Raw genomic sequence first — 20,443 nt, 5'->3', positions numbered from 1 at the left:
ATTGCTACCGAGTTTTCGAGCAAGAATCTATTGCTATATTATTATGGCCTGGTAACACTGTTCGAATTTATCCCGTCGGGTTCACGGAGACTTTTGTTGTCAGGTTTCTTTCGCCCTCCGTGATTATATTTGTAGTAGGAACGTCGGTCGTGCCGTCAAAACTTGCCTGTTGATTCGGTAGGGAGAATTGATTTGAGAGGAACTGACTTCATTTTCAGTTCAACCGAAGAAGCGAGGCACCGCGCATTTTGTCTGATGGTGATGTTGCGTCATGCGAAATAAAAGCTACCCAAGAGCTATCGATCAAAAGTAAGGAAACCATGAGTTATAACTATGAAATATGGGATCATAATGACTGAATGTGTGTACAACCGTACCATGTCGAAGTGATATGTGGAGATATACCGATGACGTGATGGCAGTCACATTATTTGAGCGTAGATTGAGTTACCTCAATGCCAGCGCTGCCAAAGCTGTCATTGAGATAAGTTTATCAGGTACGCTCACGCAGCGGAATATATTAATCGTCGTCTGTTCGTTACACGTAGTTACGGGTTAATTTAGCTCAGATAGCGGGAAATAATATTTTTGAATGTCCCGCCAGATGTCAAGCGACTGAGGCGCCAGTACCTTGGCCTCGTTGCTTACGGTTCTTTCAAGAAATATCAGAACTATAGTGTACTCTAATTAGAATTGGAGTGTTTGTTTCAAAGCGACTTATTTTATTTCATAACTGTTTGTAGTGCTGACTTTTTTTTTTTCTGTGTGGTTGTTTGCTAGGCTTGACTTGGCTACAGTCACTAGAAGTCAGACGTATTTTAATAGCTAAAAAAAAAAAAAAGTACAGAGAAAAAAAATGCCCGTCTCGCTCAGCCGGCTGCTTTGGCAGTTGCCGTGGTTGCCTGTGTGGTTGCGGCCAACCGCTCTCGTGCGCAAGGGAGGGTGTGACGACTGTGAAAGCGCTGCGTGTGTATTTGTTCTTGCTGTTCTGCTTACCGCGGTGTTGTCACTGCGACAAGGCGAAACGCATAGCGCAGCAGCGGTGCCCGAGAAATGACGTCCTAAACTGGCCGGTTTCTTGTGTAGTGCGAAAATGACAACCGCCGAAGAACCGAAGCTAGTCGACGCAAAAGTCGTTTTGCTTGGAGCGCTAGGTCAGTTTCATTTCATTTCTCCATTAGCTACTGTGGCGCTTTTGCGGTTTTTACACTCCTTTGTTTTGGTTGTGGCGCGGTGCGTTTGCTTTGTCGGTGCACGTGCTCACTGATCGATTTGTAAGGGCTTAATTTATTGTCTGCTACATGCATTGTTCAGAAGAGCGTCTGTAAAAGTACGCGAGGGCATGTACCGTGATGCCACGATGAACAGCTTTTCGTCAGTAGCGCGAAAGCGGTCTGCCTCAAACGCGAACGACTTCACTCTCATTGAAAACACGTACTTGCGGGTGCATTGCTCTGTCTGTTTGAAGTTGAAGTGCGACACATCGCAACCGTTTTAATGTATCACAGCTCTAAATGTGCCCTCCATATAGTGTGCAATATTTTGCATAGCATGAATAATTCTCTAATTTGATATGTTTGTCTTGGTTTTCAGGGGTCGGTAAAACAAGCATCATTACGAGATATTCTCAAAAGAAGTTTATCGGCACGACGTCGCCAACAATAGGGGCATCCTTCACAACCCTTAGAGTGTAAGTGCTCCTAAACGCCGTTGGCTGTAGCCTTTGTACGCGCACCTGTGCTCCCCAGTCGTTATATTAATGCTCTATTTAAGAGGCTACAAAATAAAGTGGGCTCTGCATAAACAAGCACAGTACATGTGCCTGATTGGATTGCATTTTAAGGCAAGTACACATTCTTGTTCCCAATACCTGTTTCAAATGCAGAACTCTGGTAATCCATTCAGTGGGAAGACAAAGCCTGCTGGCAGTCCTTACGGCACTCAAATAACATATTGCCATAGGAAACATACACATTATACGCTGAGAAACATTAGACTGCTTGCCTTTGCATTATTTTGAGGGCTTAGCCATTGCTTACCTTTGCTTCTAAGGTGCTGTTTAGCTGATATGAATTTACAAAGTGTCCAGTTGAGGCACACCACTTTGTAGAAATTGTTAACTTGAGGATGTCAAGCTTCTTTCCTGCCATGGTTTCAATAGACCACTACAAATGAATTACTGCATAAATATTGCGCACTTTACAAACAAAACCTCTAGTTTATTTATTTATTAGGCTCTCTTGATAGGCCCACAGTAGAAATTATATAGCGAGATATGCCATCCTCTCAACTCATTGGAGTGTTACAGGTCTAAATGTTTGGTTTTCAATATGTTCACCATTATGCTTTCATGAGTTGACACAAGTTATCTTGCACTGCATGGCTTGACATTGCAAGCCTGACATTGCATGCATCCGGGGGGGGGGGCATGCATGTTTGTGAGTCCTAGGTCTTTTCCTTCAGGGCACTGTTCTTAGTTTCTAAATAAAAATTGTATTTTGTATTGCACATTGGTTTCATTTGTTGTGAATGATGCTGCTGTTTCTTTCCATCTGCGAGATAGAGAAATGTTCTAATGCAAGAACTAAAGACCAGCAGAAATGGATTTGAAAGGATCTCGGGAGAGAGAGTTTGGTTAGGTTAATATATTCAACTTATGGAATCGCAAATGAACTAGTACTGCTGTAGCATAGGCTTCGTTTAGCACAAAGAATTCTAAAAGAGAAGTGAAGGACAATGTTACATTGAATTTCTTGCCCCTGCTTTCCATAATGTTGGTATATTAATCTGCGTCTCGCAGAGGCGATGTAAATGGTTAATAATAAAAAGTATCGAAGCCTGCAAAAATAATCTTAAACTCTGTAAGTTTAAATTCAAACTTTAAATTTCGGGTTCTGCATCGTTTCTAGTAAACGGTAATGACATTATTTCTTTTTTTATGTTTCTTTATTCGAAAATGTTATTTTTACCAGGTTTTTGTGGACACATGCACTTGTGTTTCAAACGTAAAATTTTGCAGGGAGGTTGTTCTATATAGACACTACCTAGCACGAGGCTTCTGGCACAAAGGTTATTGCGCTTAATCTTTAAACATGAAATGCCTGCTTATGCTTATCTCTACTCTTTGCAAGATAATAATCTGGTGGCCGGAAATAGGTCATTCGTGCACCGTGCAACACCTCGTTTTCCTAGCAATGTGTGTCTGGGCTTATGAACAGCTCTCTTACATAGTTGTTGCGCTTCTCGTAACATGAATTGGCATTCTGTGATTTTCTACCACTAATACTTAAGTACATTTCTGTGTTGAATGAGTCCCATTGTTTAGAATTAAAATGTAAGGTGCCTATTCTTGCTTTTCTTGGGCCTGAAATACTGTTTTAAGTTCTTATTTCTCATACCTTGATTTTTTTTTCTCTGAATTTACTTGGCTGGAAAATTTGTGCCTAGTCATTTAGTAATAGTAAATGAAAGCCTGGCTCACTATTGATATGGATTACAAGTTCAGGAAGACATTCTGTCTTCCTTGTTTTTTCGTTCTGTTGCAGTTGTTGTTATTGTTGTCATGTCCAGGATACATTTATTGCTTGTATCATGCCCTATGCTTGGTGAAATACACGTACAGGAACCCGAACCCTTGAGTAGTATGTTTTAACAAACATAGCGCTTTGTTGCTGCTGGCCCAGCATATTATCAGAAAAACAGCATCCTCCATTGAGAACATTTATCGCAATTTTAATATTAAGCACAGCTGATGGAAAAAAGGACATTGTGTTTTCTAACCTTTCCCATTTCTCTCCATTTTTCTTTATGTGTCTTTACTTTTTCCAGAAATGTGGGAAATGCCAGGGTGAGGATTCAGCTGTGGGACACAGCAGGTCAAGAAAGATTCAGAGCAATGGTAAAGTTTACTGTTTTCTCTTTGTCATATAAAATCAGGGTCGACACGCAATGGCTTCAATTTTATGTTACACTGCATAGCAGCATTAGTGCCAGACCACTGACGATTGACTGACTGACTGACGAAAGGAAAATATGAGAAGTCAAATGAGATTGAAGGATTAGGCTTCTGTAATAACGAATTCGTAATTAGTTACGAAAACAGGGCTTTTGTAAAGATGATGACGAAAATGGAAAATCGAAGTGGTGCCACTTGTGGTGCACTATGTTACCTCTCCTGTGATGTCAGCACTGGCTAATTCACAGAGAGCGCCATAGGGATAGGTCACATCTATATTGCATCATCTCATCTGTTTTGGCACGGGCGGTTAAAATTGAGCAGCTACATCTTCAATGCTATTTTTCTACACAGCAAATTGATATATATTGGCACACAGAGAATGATGATAGACTTCTAGGTGAATAATATATTGATCTAGCTCGACTTAATATTTTCTTTTAGTATCACTTTAAACCTCAGCGCCAGTACGTCAGCGTTAGGTCAAAAATTTCAAGGCACTTTTTTTGGTATCTGGGCCGTTGTGACTCGGGAAAATACTTTAATGCTTGCTAAGTGTAGTCTTTGGCTTCCTTAGAATGCAATTTACTGACAATAAATTAGCTAGGCCCAATCAGATGTCATCAAAGTCCTTGATGGCGTCGCAACCTGGCACAGGAACTTCGAAGCAGTGTCACTACTCATATTTTGTTTTTGCATCTTTTCTGGCTTATCATGTCTGCTGTTGCAGTAAGGGAGGCTTTTCTGCTTTTTTTTATAGTATAAGTAGTTTACTGATAAAGCTCAAATACTTCTTGTTTTGTTTCCTTTTAACTTTGTAGCTCTGCTGTGACGTTATTGGTAAGAACAATTTTTCCTAGCTCAGCAAAAGCCCTCGATCTTCTCATACATCGGAGTGTCAAAGTAGAGTACCGTATTTTCCGGTGTACAAGACGTGGTTTTTTCCTGAATTTTTCGTCGGTGCGTCTTATAGAACGACTTATGTACGTTTTTTTTTTTTTTTTCGGAAAAACTGCTGTCAAACTCGGATTCAATGTTATGGCCACGCGAAGCCGGCTGGTTGACCTAATTGCTATGCGTGTTTTGTGTGCACTATTGAGGTGCCGGGTTCTTCTTGTGATCGAGTTCCCGAGCGCCTTGCGAGAAGGACGGAGCAGCAACACATGCGGCGGCTGGCCGACAGCGAGTCAACCGACCCCGAAGTCTTCGCATCTGCAGATCGCTGTTAAGATATGGCGCGCGTCGCTGCGCAAACTACGCAGTTGCTAAAAGAGTATAAACCACCCGCCTCCCCCCCCCTCCTTCTCGCGCTGCCTTCCCGCTTTCCTCCCTTGTGCACGATTCTGCTTACCAGCGCACGCTTTCACTCGCACATAAAGCATACGGCGCACAGACTTGGACTTTAAGTGTAAACCGCATGCACACAATCTTGCGCGTGACAGCGACACGCGACGCGATGGAGATGGCTGTTGCGGTCGCTCGTTGCCTACAAGTCTTACCGCATGCGAGCGACGACTTTGAGCGACATCTCCCCGATGTTGCCGGTATGAGGGCAGCAAATACTCGCTGAAACTGGCATGATGCATGCTTTATTCATTTCAGTTGATGTGTTTTAGTGTAAAGAGCAGCATAAATATTTCTAAAGGTCTTGCACTGCGTTACTATCCTTGCACGTATCAAAATCTAGTTGTTTGCTCGTTCCGTGCGACAATCGGTAGTACTTGACTGATGTATATCCAGTTTCGGCTTCGTGCTATTGGCTAGTCGCTCATAGCACTTCCGGGCGACGAGCGACGAATTATAGATTTCCAGATCCGAGCAATCGAACGACAAGAACGAGCGATCTGTTCGCGCGACGGCCCGTTTCGTCGCTCGTCGCTGTCGCGCACAAAATCGCTCTCATGCAGTTTGGGCTTTATACGGAAGGAACATCGCGGCAACCACGACGGCAGAAATTCGCCTGGTGTGGAAATATATGGCACCCATAGGCTTGCGTGTAAGAGTGAAACGTCACTGTAATTTTTTTTTAATCGCTTACCAAACGAACAGGTGTGTCTTATACACCAGTGCGACTTATGTACATTTTTTTCCTGAAATACTGCCATTTTGAGGGGGGTGCACCTTATACAAAGGTGCGACTTATAAACCGGAAGATACTGTAGAAGGTGCTGAAAAAATATTGACACAATAAATAATGACTCTTGCCCCCTGTTAGGGGCAGAGTTTTATAGAGCATTGAGGGAGCCCGGCCAGCATGGCAGTTACATGTGTTGATCACCTGAAATCTATTGGTCCCCGTCAAAGGAAACCTTAATCAGTGGTCACAGTCATGAAGCCAACTGACAATGAAACCAAGGAAAGCATAGGGCAAATTACTTGTTTATTTTTAAAAATTTTAATGTAGAAATGATTAAGTAGAATGCAATTCAAGTGAATGAAACAACTTTCTGCAGGCTGAATAGGAATGCACGTGTTCGCATTACATGTGTGATGCCCTTACCAATTGAGCTACTGCAGGCTGTTTTCCCATCCACTTTCTTGAGTATTATATGTGTGCTAGATCTAGAACTGGAAGTGTTAGCCCGCGCCATAACTCACGGCCATAGTGGTAGATGTCGAACATCCTGTCTACGAGTCACATAGTATGGGAATTTTAGAGGCAGACAACTGGCCAATTGAACCCTCAGATACCACTTGAAGGCATCAAGGCTGCCGGAGTCAACACCCCCTCTATGTAATGAACGAGAAGAAGGGGAACTGAGGGGCCCAATTCTTGTTAGTCACAATCTTAAATGTGATCTGCTGTCATGTGAAATTTAGTAATGATAAAGTAAAGGGTTATGGAAAGTGGCACCTGAAAGGATATTCTACATCCATTGCCATGGCCATGAGTTGTGGCACTGGATAACACTCCCAGGGCTAGATGTAGTACACATATAGTACCCAAAAATGTGAATGGGAAAACAATGTCGCGGTAGCTCATTTGGTAAGAGTATCGCAGGCGTAATACGACGGCAGTTCTGGCCCTACCTGTGGCAAGTTGTTCTTTTGGCCACTTTCATTTCACTTTCCTTTATCATTTCTACATTTCAGTTAGTAAAAAAAAAATTACTCTATGTTGTTCTTGGTTTCATTGGCTGTTGGTTTCACATGATTGTGACTAGGAATAATCAGGCCCCTCAGCTCCCCTTTTTCTCATTCTTAATCACTGGTGTTCTCTTAGCCTCTCTTACCATTTCTTTCTTTCTTTTTTTTTTTTCTATGATATTCAGTTTTCTCGTGGAAACAGACTTTTGTACCTGAATAAGTGTAAAAACAAATACCCTGCAGTTACGTGGGAATCAACAGTACAATAGGGGTTAGCTGTTGCATCTTATATGAGTCATATATACCTTAAACATGTGGCCATCATATGATGACTTTGTGAGTAGTATGTTTGAACATTGTGACACCATTGTACATGTACACAAGCCTGGAAAACCAGTCTATTTGAAAGAATTTATAGTGCAACATCAGTGCACAAAATGAATTTTCTCATCACTGTGACACCTTCTATTCACAGTTACAGTAAATGTAATCATTAGGGCCTAATCACTGATGGCATGTTGTATGGTTAAAAGTGGAACACCTACTTGGCACACTGCCACACAATATCATATCAATACTGGCAACACGGAACTAGACACAAAAGGAAGTTCATATCAGATATATTGCTCAATACTTTGAAATAGGCAGCAGGAAATACACACATCCTGATTCTTTTTTTTTTTTCATAAAGCCTGTTTCATGTTTCCTGTTCATTCATTTATAATGCCAAGTACCTTATTTAGTTGTGCACTCATTATATTTGTGAATAGACCAAGAAAGTGCTTGTTGTCTGACTGACGCGTTCCACTATCTACACACATAACCCTCTTCTTAACATTTTACCAGTGTTCCTTATGCTACAGAATGCCATAGAAGAAGGCAGCGAGCTGCATGCATCGTCGGTTTGTTTTGTTCCTTGCCTTATTCAACATTGCTTACATGTGTTTGCATGACATGCCTGTTGCTACCAGTGCAAAGTTGCCTGAAGAATGAATGGAAATCAGCTGTAATGGCTGTCATCACTCACTGTTTACACTCTGCCATTTGGAGATCAGTGGCGTTTACTGCTTAGAGCGGTCTGTGAGGTTTTCCTACACAAAATGAGTAATTTTACCATTGTGTAGTATATACAGTGGGTGCGACATCGCAGACTTGCGTGTGTGTTTCTGTTTATCCACTGTGATCGGCATGTCTGTAATGATGCCAAAAGGATTTGCTTTTTGGGTCGGCAGTTTCGCTTTGTTGTAACTCAAATTTAGCTCAGAAATTGCTGTAATGCATTTTTCACTATTTTCCTGGTTAACTTGGAAGACTGTGCTGGAAAAAGAAGTAAACTTTGGCTATAGGGCGTACTGAGGTCACCATCAGTATACAGAGCTCGCCCTGCAGGTGAGTCATTACTGAGCTGGTGAAAAAGGTGTGCTCTCACCTTCTTTACCATGGAAGGAAGTGAGCCAGAGAACCAGTGCTGGACACATTAACATACAAAATGTTCTATACTGTGTAGTTTCTATGCAAAGTATAAGAGCTGGAGGAGCCAGCAATAAATAAATTTTTTTTGTAGTTTTCAAAATAAATACAGAGGTCAGTGTTGACGAAAGCCTGTACATTGCATTAATTTATATTGCACTCTACACAACTCTCTTCATTTCTTCTTTCCTTTCGATGCTGCAGGCACCACTATACTACAGGAAAGCCAATGCTGCCATTCTTGCGTACGACATAACCTCTCCTAGCAGCTATGAAGCCATGAAGCAATGGGTTATAGGTAAGAGCCTGCCTTTCAAGCTCATTATCCTGACTGATGTGTTGCAATCGCTACAGGGGGGCCTTGATAAAAGCCTGTAGTGTGTGTAGAATAATTAATTAATTGTTTATTTAATAAAAATAAAGCCACCTGCAGCAGCTTAATGCAGAAGATCAGTTTTCTTTGGCAAGAAAAGGATTTGCTATGAGCATTGAAAATGAAGGCCAAAGTTTCTCTTCTTGAATGTGTGCTGCACCTAAACTGCACCACTGGTACTTTAGTATCATGCCATGAACTTCAAAGTATTTTCGCATGTTCGAGTTATTCCCATACAGAAAATGTTCACGAAACTCTAGCTTGAATCCTTGGCTTCTTTATAATGCTATGTAATCCTTAGTTATTGATAAGTTATTAACTAGTCCTGGGCAGACGATGTCCAAATTCTCATAACATTATGAGAAGGTAATGCAGGAACTTCAAGCCTGTCTTTTGCTTTTACTTCTTTTTTGGCTTGCCAAGATTCTGCTCACAGTAAGTCTGACGTTTCTCTTGGTGCAGACGTGTGATTCACCAACCTAGCTCTACTTAACATTACTCTTTTGTGCTACTTTAAGGATCATGACTTATTTAATCTCAATATGGGTAGGAAGTTGATGACATTGAACATTTTATTTTATTGGAGCATTTCATTTTACCCCTGATGACATGTCTAGCATAAGTAAGCATTAGTTGCGCATTTATAATATACCAGTATAACAAAACTCATGGATTGCGCTTTATGTGCAACCGGGAACGTACTGCATGCTCAAAGAAAATGTGCACACTTTGACAAAGGAATATTCTGTGACTTTGATATAACAAGGACGTGCCACAAGTTGGGGCACTGTCAGTACTCGGAGCTCATTGCAGTTTCCATGATGGTATGGAACCTCATCAGCATTCACAAGTGGCCCAGGGAAGTTAAATGAATGCTATTGGCACTTTGCACACTGCACCAGTGTTGCCAAACATTTGTCGGTCATCATCACACCATCATCGCCATACAGTTGTCATCCATTTGTTGTCACACCGCCATCGTGATGCCGTCATGGTCGTTCCATCGTCATCCCTCTAGCTTCGTTATCTAACACTGGTCATGCCATCATCGTCATACAGCTTCAGTCGCATGCCAGTGTTTCGTATGCAGTCGTCGGCCCATCGTTTTCAGAATCCAGCATCCTACACCCGTAAACAAGCACCTTCACTGCAGAGGTTTATGCAATACTATCGGCTATTAAACAAATTGAGAAAGCAAAGCTACAAAAGGCCATTATGTTTACAGACTCTCTAAGTGTCGTAAAATCTCAAATTTCACTCCAGAAACACAAAAATCCAGTAGCCAATGATCTATACTCAGTCCTGTGCACAGCATATAAGTCTAATCAGCACATCATAGTATGTTGGGTACCCGGGCACAGAGGCATCGAAGGCAACATGTTTGTGGATGAAATTGCCACATCCATTGCAATGAAAGCTGCCTATTCTTCCATAGGTATAAAGCCATTTATGTGCAAAAAACTTGGAAGCTATTTGCAACGAATGTGGGACACGGAAACCTTCAATAACCCACATTTAATCAAGCCACATTTAGGAAATTTGCTACCAGTAACAGAAATATGACAAACTAAGGTCATTTTCTGCCGCTTTAGGGTAGACCATACATATGGCACACTGTTATCTGTTGACCGGTGGCAAACCTTCTATCTGCTGTAAATGTGGCCAGACACTGACCGTCCTCCACGTCTTGCCAGGAAGTGGAAGCCGAAAGGAAAAAAACACTTCCCTCTATCCGACGAGCAGCATACCGTATAGACTAGTGTAAATGCTGCACTTTTTTTTCCCAGAATTTTGACCATTACACGGGACCAAACCTTTTGGGCAAAGTGGTGCCAGTCCAGCCGGCGACTTGTGCACACCCCAGCTCTCGCCATCTAGTAGCAGCATGCGGAAGTATGCAGCGCACGAAAACTTGCCGATGCTCGCGCAAGGCATTGGGGCACCAAACGCGATTGCTTCTTCGTTAAAAACTTTTAACAGCGAATCTGTTTGAGCTAGCCATAAAAAGTATGGTGTTTCACAGAAAGCCAGCTGCGCCGTAGCCATGGCAACCAGCGACGCCGCAGCTGCCTGGCGCAACCTACCGCCTGTGTACTGCGCATGCGCCGACAGCGGGCAACGGCTATGTAAGCCGGTGCACGGCGGCGCTCAATCAGATGCAGCCATGGGACGTACAAAGATAGTACGTACTCCCGAAGAAGAAGCGGTGATTCGCGAAGCGAGGTTTGGCCGCTGTACGAGAGCGGCAGCGGCAAGCAGATCCAGAAAAAAGGCGAGAGCTTGCACTCGGCCATGCAAGGTTTAAGACACAGCAAAGCTGGCCGATTTGATGGCATTTGCTTGGCTGTAGCAAGGTTGAACTTGGCTGTGTCGAGGTTTAAACATGGTTGTAGCTAGGCCTGAATTTGGTTGTAACTAGGTTGCGCTTGATTGTAGCAAGGTTCGAACTTGGCTATAACTAGGTTGAACTTGGGTAATGCTAAGCCTTTCTTAGCTTACTACGGCGCCATCAAATCGGCCAGCTTCGCTGTGTCTTAAGCCTTGCGCGGCCGAGTGCTAGCTTTCGCCTTTTTTGTCTCCAAATTTTGGGCTGCTAAGTTGAGGGTGCAGCTCTTAACGGGTGCGGTCCTTACACGAGTCTATACGGTATTCCTTTTCATCCAGCAATGTTTCTTGGTACTGACCCGTTTTCTGATAGAAAATCAGATTTTAATTTTCGGCAGGATGTTAGTTCATTGCAAATTGTAGGCCCAAGAGTTTCGTAGCATGGCCTCTCGCCAGAAGCTGCTGCTACGATAGCAGCGTCTTGTAGAGCATGGGACTCCAGGTCCTTGCACTTAGGGGACTCGGTGAGGCAGTAGTGCTACTGGCATTTATACGTTTTAGTATGTCTTTCCGTCAGCTCATATCTTTTAGTTTCTTAGCACCTCTCACAAGTCATTGTCATTATTTTAATACGTAAAATTTTACTACTGTTTTTGGACCCCTATATAGCCACGTTACAATGTCATTGTCTCCCTTGTTCCCCTTTGTCATTAATTGCATCATCGAGTACATTACACCATTATTTGGTGCTCTTTGGCCATGATTGGCCCTTGTGCCATCAAATCTCCCCATATCATCATCATCATCCCGCCATTTTGCAGGCATCATCAGTGCTTGAGTTTTTACGTAATGAATGCTGTTAAAGGTGCACTAAATAGATATACTATTAGGTTAAAGAATATAAGCAAATTACACCTCTGCAATAGCAAAACGGCCGCTCTTATAATGAGAGGAGGTTTGGCTTGCCAGAGACCTGTCATTGGCTTTGGCGTTATGCTGTTAAGCCCGTAGATGCAGGATCAAATCCTGGCCACGGCAGCAACATTTCAATGGGAACAAAATGCAACAACGTCCATGTACCCGTGCGTTGGCTGCACATTAAAGAATCCCAATTGGTCAAAATTATTTTGAAGTCCCCCACTATGGTGTGCCTCATGATCATATTGCAGGTTTGGCACGTAAATTCCCAGAATTTGATTTATTTTAAGCCAGAAAAGAAGCCAAAACAAAAGACTGGTGGTGGCACCAAAGTTTCCGCACCACCTCATCGTGATGTCATGGATTTTAACAGCCTCTATAGTAGTTGTCTATAAGTAAAGAAGGAACGGAGTGAGTACTAAAGGAAAACATAACAAATTTCAGTAACTTTTGCATGACAACAGCCCAAATACAAGAAAACATTTCAAAATCCATGATATCACAATAACTTACTGGTGCTAAGATTTCAGTGACATTCAATAAAGGAAACATTGGCTTTTGCTTTCTGCATTAGTAATCAACCCCTTATCATCAAATCAATGAAAATAATTTTTTTAAAGAATGTTTTGTGAGTTTAAATTGATTTAGTACTTCTCTTTAGCACCCCTTTAATGCTACTGCCATTCCATAGTTGACTGGCTTTTACCCAGAATGAATTAAAGTTGCACAACACAATTTTTGTGCCTCACTCAAATTTTGTGCCACAGCAGTAGAACATCTAGCCACTGAACACAGACACAGGCATGTTTAGCTAGAAAGTTATTTGTGTCCTGGCACGCTGCTGTGCTAGCATATTGAATATATTTGTGATTTGTGTTAGTCTGTGTGGTTTGAGAAATTTATTCACTTACCATGTTGCAGCCATTTATGATGCATGTTCTTAGTTTCTGAGTAATATATTATGTTGCAAAATAATACAGTCAAGCACAAAATATTACAGACTATGAAATCTGAGAAAAAGTTTAATATCTCCGCAGCCTCACAACGCAGCCTCGTATTTGCATTTCGGGCCTCTACTAGAATATGCTAACAACGATGTCGTATACAGTTTTACTGGCTACTGTTACAGGCTGCTCGGAAATTGAACGTTTTCTGAGGTCCTGTGGTCCGTAAACTTTTGTGGTTGACTGTACTTGTGCACTGTGTAATTGTTGCTTCCTTGTGAAGCTTAGCATCTGACAGAGTTTGTGTGGTTGTATGGTTGGTGTGCAAGTAACTTGCTAGCTTGTTTGCTGGTTCATGTGGCTTCGTGCTCGAGCATAGGGTAGATACTCATTTTCAGTGCTAGAGAACCAAACCAAGCCAAACATGTTGTTGTCCTGTGCTGTAGGTAGAGCTTAGCCTTGTGCAGTTTCACTACCCTCGAAGGTCAAAGTGCTCCTATTAGTGTCTGGGAAATCTCACCAACATTTTATTCCCCCTTTCCCTTACCCCCTGTGTAGGGTAGCAAACCGGACGTTCGTCTGGTTGACTTCCCTGCCTTTCCTCTCTTCGCTTTCTCTCTCTCTCTCACCAACATGCTTATCTGCTGAGCACCAAGAGTAGCCATAATGTGGATTTCGCTAGTCTCTTGTAGTGGTATCTATAATTACATGTCCATTAGAACATATCTGTACATTGACGTCTTTTTGTTATCCTAATTGCATCCGCAAGAGTAGAAGACATACAAATATAGTTCATTACTCTGTGGATCTCTCCTCTCCAGCAGTAGTTGCCATTCATTGCACTAAAGATGATTATCAGCATTCTTTGAAGCATCATTGACTGGGGAAAATTGTGGTGAAATCTGTGGAGAAACTAGTGGTGAAACCTGCATTGAGATTAGTTTGTTAGTCTGAAAGTTAGCTCTTGTTCATCTTGTTAAGGATGAACATCCCTGCGCATTTTTAACAGCCAAAAAATACATGCCTGTTTTCTGTCGGCTGTAATGCCACCAATGGCAAAACACACCTGTGCTCCCTTTTGGGTGAACACGGCAGAGCATGCCTTGCTTTAAGCTTGTGTCCGGCAGGTTAGGAACATATACAGCATTGACAAGACGTCTGTGTTCTGAACATCACCCTAAGCTGAACTGCTAGTGTAATTAAGCCAAGAAGAAATTGAGAAGGAAACCCCAATTTCATTGAAGAACTGTTGCTTATATCATCATCAAAGAAAATGTGAGGTTGTTACATCGCAACAACAATACAGGCTCAGCAGAACGTTGACAAACATGATGGTTTCAGTCCTTCTTTTGTGGGCTTTAGAGGGTGTAACATCCCAAAACTGCAAACAGTGTGTTATGAGGTACATCGTAGGGCAGGGCTGTGGATTAATTTGTACCACCTGGGGTTCTTCAACAGGCACCCAATGCACGGTACACAAGTGTTTTTGCATTCGGCCACCATGGCGGTTGCCGATATGTTGGGGCTTGCACTGACCCTGTGTGGATGTAACATGGGAGGTAGATACCTCGGCACTTGCCCAGGTTCTTCACTAGTGTCAATTTGATTAGGAAGTGTTAACAGTCAACATCACTATTTAAAACCATCTTGTTACTGATGCTGGGAGGTGCTTTAGATGTTGTGCAGGCTGTCAACTTGCATTCTGTCTGGCCCCCATTGTTGTATCTGTCTTGACTATCTGTATGATGATGTACAGCCGCCCAAATCTTTAACTAGCGTGCACGAACGGCGACTTTCTGTGCATCAGCACTTTCATTAGGAACAAACTTACAAATTAGTATGCTATCTTCACGAGCTTTGTGAGCATAGTCAGATAGCATCAGTCATTTGTAAGTTTTTTCCTGATTTAAGGTGCTGGCACACAGAAAGTCGCCGCTCGCGCACGCTGCTTAAAGATTTGGGCGGCTGTACATTTAAGTATACTGACATAGCTTCTACTTTCCTGAATCCAGTAGTCTCTTTGTGCATAGTGCCTAACACAACTGAAAAACTCCGCTTCGCCAAAGCAATTTTTAGTGCTCCCTGGTGCCCGTGTGCAGCTGGCAGCCTTCTGCCACCCCAGTGTCCATCTAACACTTGGCCTTTTCAAGAAAGTTAATTATGATGCTATTACCTTAATAATGCTTGACAATATTGAAAGCATACTGTACGTCACACAAAGGGTATTTGAGTATTCTTAAACAGCGTGTATGGTGAAGCTCAGCTTGTTGATTCACTATCGAGATTGAATATGTCAGGGTGCCTTTAGCCTTTAGCCTGGGAAGGCTTAGGAGTGAGTATCAACGGCCAATATCTCAACAACCTTCGGTTTTCAGATTACATTGTCCTATTCAGCAACAATGGGGACGAATTACAGCAAATGATTGATGACCTTAACCGAAAAGTGTAAGAGGGGGGTTGAATATTAATATGCAGAAGGCATAAGTAATGCTGTATTTGCCTGGCAAGGGAACGATAATTCAGGATTGCCAGTCAGCCTCTAGAGTCAGTAAAGGAGTATGTTTATCTAGGTCGATTACTCACAGGGGACCCTGATCACGAGAAGGAAATTTACAGAAGAATAAAATTGGGTTGGAGTGCATACGGCAGGCATTGCCAAGTCCTGACTGGGAGCTTACCACTGTCGTTGAAAAGAAAAGTGTACAATCATTCCATTCTGCTGGGGCTAACATATGGGGCAGAGACTTGGAGGCTAACAAAGAAGCTCGAGAACAAGTTAAGGACCGCACAAAAAGTGATGGAACAAAAATGTTACTCCTAACGTTAAGAGACAGGAAAAGAGCGTGTGGATCAGAGAGCAAATGGGGATAGCTGATATTCTATCTGACATTAAGAGAATGAAGTGGAGCTGGGCAGGCCATGTAATGCATAGGGTAGATAACCGGTGGACCATTAGAGTTACAGAATGAGTGCCAAAAGAAGGGAAGTGCAGTCGAGGACAGCAGAAAACTATGAGCTGATGAAGTTAGGAAATTTGCAGGCGCAAGTTAGAATCGGCTAGCGCAGACAATGGTAATTGGAGATAGAGGCCTTCGTCCTACAGTGTACATAAATATAGACTGATGATGATGCCTTTAGCATGCAAAGCACTGCTGACAAGCATGTCAAGACGCATGTCTTTCCTTGTGCAGAGCTGAGGAGAAACGTAGAAGAGGCCATCGTTCTGGTCCTGGTGGGGAACAAGTGCGACCTGATGCAACACCGTGCAGTTGACCCAGCTGTTGCGGAAAAGTACGCTCGAGATGTTGGAGCCCATTTTTTTGAGTGCTCAGCGCTCAGCAACGCAGGTGGGCTGCCGCTGCAATCATGTGCTCATCATTAGTTTTGATCGGAGGTTTGCCTACAGGGTACTTTAGTGTTGGTATCTGAGTGCCCTGGTTTTTGTTTTCTGTAATTATTTCTCTAAAGCAAAGAAAAAGCTCATTGCCTAATCCCATTTACTGTGAAAGTTCTTTAACAGAATTTTATAGGGATAACTGTTAATGGTTACTTCCTTTAGTTTTCATGGGGTTTGGCAGATCTTATGATGTTTATTACCACCATGTTTCCTGGGTAGAAAAAGCCACCATAAAAGAAAACTCTATTCGTTCCCACTTCATGTTCAATGCCAGATCCATGATGTAGAAGCAATCATGTGATCATTGTGCTGTCGTTCCTGTCGCCACCATTTTCATCATCAGGGCAGCTACTGCTGTTTTGGGAAGGAATTTAAGGCTTTTGTTTGAGTTCTCCACGATTTTTTCAATCTGAAAAATGTTTTATCCATATGTAATTGTGTGTTGAGAATTCTGACCGTTGTAATGTGAAGGCTCGAGCCCAGGCAAAGTGCAGTTGTTGTGAGGCCACAATGCTGTGCAAGATGCACTAGAGTTCCAGATTAGTTTTAGCGTAGGGCAGTTTTATAGTCACAGATAGCACATCACTTTTTTCTTCAATTTAACTGCAGCTTCATTCAGAACACATTTTGTCTGTGTATCTAAGGTTCAATTTTGCTCTATCATTTGGCCTCTATCACGTTTTTACAGCTATAAAATTTTTCTTGTTCACAACTAATTCCATTCGTCATAAAGTTTTCATTGCATTGTCAGCAGTCTATTAAGTTGTGGTAGTTGAAGTAATAATCAACAATGCTTCTTGTGTTTGATAAAGCTATTTGGAAAGGGGGCACAACAAATTAAGGCTGACTGTCTCGTAACCTGACTTCATAACCTAACTCGCATTTAATTTCTAGGGTAGAGGCTTTTGAGGCTTTTATAGGCTTTGTAGGCTTTTGAGAATCCGCATACTGCTTCATTTCATCACAAAAATGGTGTATCCTTTCTTGCAGTTTCAGTCATAACTGCAGCACTTAACCTCTTGATAACCTTTTTTTCCACTTCTGTGTGGGATGGGGCAAACTGCAAAACTGTTACCACTAATGTGTATTTCTACTGTTGCAGTTATGAGCTCTGTATCCTGCCTTCTTAACTAACCTTCCCTAAGACGGAACAAAGGTTCCAAGTGCCAAATAAAATAGACTGCACAAAGTGGTCGAAACTTTATAATGACATACTTGCATATTTCTAACATCTTATGGGATTTGCATGGCAAGAGATGGCCGTAGTGTGCTTCAAGAAAGACGGGTAGACCCTTGTTGGAGCGCATTGTGTAAATCGTATGTGACATGAAACGGTGAAGTGTCCAGGCTGCTGTGCTCTCTTATCTGATAATGTGAAGGCCATTTTTATTTTGTAAGCAGAAGCTGCATTGCTGATGTCACTATGATAAGGGGCTATCTGCTCCTTTGGTGGCCCTTGTACTTTTATCACAAATGTGTAGCAGGGACATTTTGTAGTGACAGCTGGCAGGGACATGTTGTGGTATGATCTTCGTAAATTTCTCTTGTCATTATCAGTGCTGGTCCAACTGCGCCATTTGCGCCATTTCGCTACAATTCTACTCGTCTGCGCCCACCGAAGTGCAACTTGCGCCAAAGCGCCACCTTTGCCTTGGGCGCTATGCGAACATCGCAGTAGCGTGGCCGATCCCTCCGTTTGTGGACAGACCCGCGGCTAAGCATTCCAATCATTGGCGACGCGGACTTAGCGACCAAGCTTCGCGCATGGAATCCTCGATCGGACACGCAGTTAAGCCTTTCAGCACTCGATGTTTCGGAATTCCGTACTAAGCACATCGAGCGTCGGCTCCTTGAGCCCGTGGTTAGGCATTTCGCTCATTGGCACTTGGGACTGCGGATTAGCGTCGACTCCTTGAGCCTGCGGCTAGGCATTGGTGTTGCGCAAAATTTTTTTTCTGCATTTCTAGTCGCTTTTGTATTATGTCTGATTGCATAAAACTATCCTCAGTAGTCTACAAGTGCTATTTACATAGGCAAGTAAAGTCTGTTTGCAACGTTTTCTGCTCTGGGCACGCAAGCTAAATGGGTGCATCAGTCTGTCTTGCTTGTGTTCATGTGCTCTAAGAAGTAGTTACAAATTGTGTAGTAGTAAAAAGCTGCACCAAATGTCATAAACTTGCTTTTCTCCTCCTCCAACTGATCCAAAACGCAAAATTTTGTGTTACAGAACTGCTACAAAATGCTAATGTAGCTGCTCCTAAATTGCTACAAAACAGCTTTTTTCCTGCTCCAAATATTGCTCCAATTCTTAAACTGGCTGCACCACCACTGCATTATGAACTGCAACCAAAGTTTTGACATTGTCACTCGCTGCACACCAAAGGTTTAATGATTACAGTAATAGCTATAGTTCTGTTCAAAAGACCCAAAGAAGGCTCGTAGTGTGTGCAATCAATAGACGTGGCTCAAGAGCGGAAAATTAAAATTTTTTTTTTCATGCTCTTTCACATGCATAGTACTTTTCCATGAGCGCTTATCTCGACTCTGTGCGTGTATAGCCTTCACAAGCCCTTGGGAAGATAGAACTGTCAAAGTCCTACATCATGATATGTTCCCTTTCTCTCTCTCTCACACGCACACACACTGGGCCTCTTCGATTATGCAATCCCGAACTGACCGCAAACCGTCCGCGGCTTCCGGTCTGCCTAGCCCTGACAGAAGAGCGCGTCACAGTCACGTGATCCAGCTGTCGGGGTCTGTCCGAGATTTCGGTCGAAGCACCGCGACCGGAAATCACTCTCCTGGCTGCCGTCGTCTGCTCTTTGCTACTCGTAGATAGCCCCCCACCCAGAGTTTTCATTAGCGTGGCCTCCGAAATGGTGCAGTCTCAGAGGCCATGTCACTGACACAACCATGAAGCTAGCACAGTGGAATCGTAGCCTGAGCGCGTAGAACGTTTTCGCAGAGCGCAGTTTATTACGTCGCGCCAGCCAGCTCATTGCCTTAGAAATTTAAGTGGAATTCCCTTGGGTGTTGGGCTGCTGAGCACGAGGTCGCGGGATCGAATCCGGGCACGGCGGCCGCATTTCGATGGGGGCGAAATGCGAAAACACCCGTGTACTTAGATTTAGGTGCACGTTAAAGAACCCCAGGTGGTCCAAATTTCCGGAGTCCCCCACTACGGCGTGCCTCATAATCAGAACTGGTTTTGGCACGTAAAACCCCATAATTTAATTTTTTTAAGTGGAATTCCCACATGGACGTAAGCAAAATCGTGGTGGTGGTAAAATATATTTATTGGCCATAAAATTGCTGCGGAGAGACTCCGAAGTCATGGTCGTGCCACGTCGCTGTTCATGCAGAAAGCACCCGCCTACATCCTCAAAGCTCGCGAGACCGTCTGCTAATTTAAGGCCCGACGCGTGAGAGATCGCGTGTACACCGTCTACTAATCCTGCACGTCAAAAATCAAACGCTCGAACTTGGTAGCAGAAGGGATCAACATATATGTCAACAGCAATCCACGAAGCTCCTATTGTATACCACCCCAGCCACCGGCGTGAAGTAGGCACATGCAATATACGATTTCTCGCACGCTAGTTTCACTTACCTGAAAAGCAAAATTTACCTGCTTATTGCGTACGTATATAGCAATGAACATGACAGATTTCGTGAAACACATTAAGAAAAGCAAGCATGTGCGCATGATCGCTGTGCTTCTTTCTTTAAAAAACTCGAAGACTAAAGCTGCAGCAATTAGACGGTCGTAAAGAACTTGCATGATGGCACACAAAGCAACGATGCAACAGAAGCGATAACTCAATGCACAGTAGTTGCCGTATGGACCGCGCAAAGTACGCAGAAGTACTGGGGAATCTTTCACAACATGGCGTCAAACACCGCGCGCATCTTTTTAAGACAGCCGTCGTCTGCTAGCTGCTTGCGCTTGTCCGAGCAAACATCTGCTGACAGCT

General features: G+C 43.0%; 1 protein-coding gene across 1 annotated transcript in view; it reads left to right on the top strand.

Moving 5' to 3' along the window:
* Positions 1 to 844: 844 nt before the first annotated feature.
* The window catches only part of LOC119455781 (ras-related protein Rab-31-like), a 36,725-nt gene continuing 17,126 nt past the window's right edge, over positions 845 to 20,443 (top strand). Inside the window, exons 1-5 of the mRNA XM_037717244.2 lie at positions 845 to 1,154; positions 1,594 to 1,690; positions 3,829 to 3,898; positions 8,717 to 8,810; positions 16,264 to 16,419. Of these exons, the coding sequence (XP_037573172.1) occupies positions 1,094 to 1,154; positions 1,594 to 1,690; positions 3,829 to 3,898; positions 8,717 to 8,810; positions 16,264 to 16,419 (478 nt within the window). The 5' untranslated portion in view covers positions 845 to 1,093. The remainder of the gene's footprint in view (positions 1,155 to 1,593; positions 1,691 to 3,828; positions 3,899 to 8,716; positions 8,811 to 16,263; positions 16,420 to 20,443) is intronic.

The sequence above is a fragment of the Dermacentor silvarum genome, chromosome 6 (genome assembly GCF_013339745.2).
Source record: "Dermacentor silvarum isolate Dsil-2018 chromosome 6, BIME_Dsil_1.4, whole genome shotgun sequence".
Lineage (NCBI taxonomy): Eukaryota > Metazoa > Arthropoda > Arachnida > Ixodida > Ixodidae > Dermacentor > Dermacentor silvarum.
The sequence above is the reverse complement of the archived record's forward strand: the minus strand, read 5'-3'. Positions and strand labels throughout refer to the sequence as shown.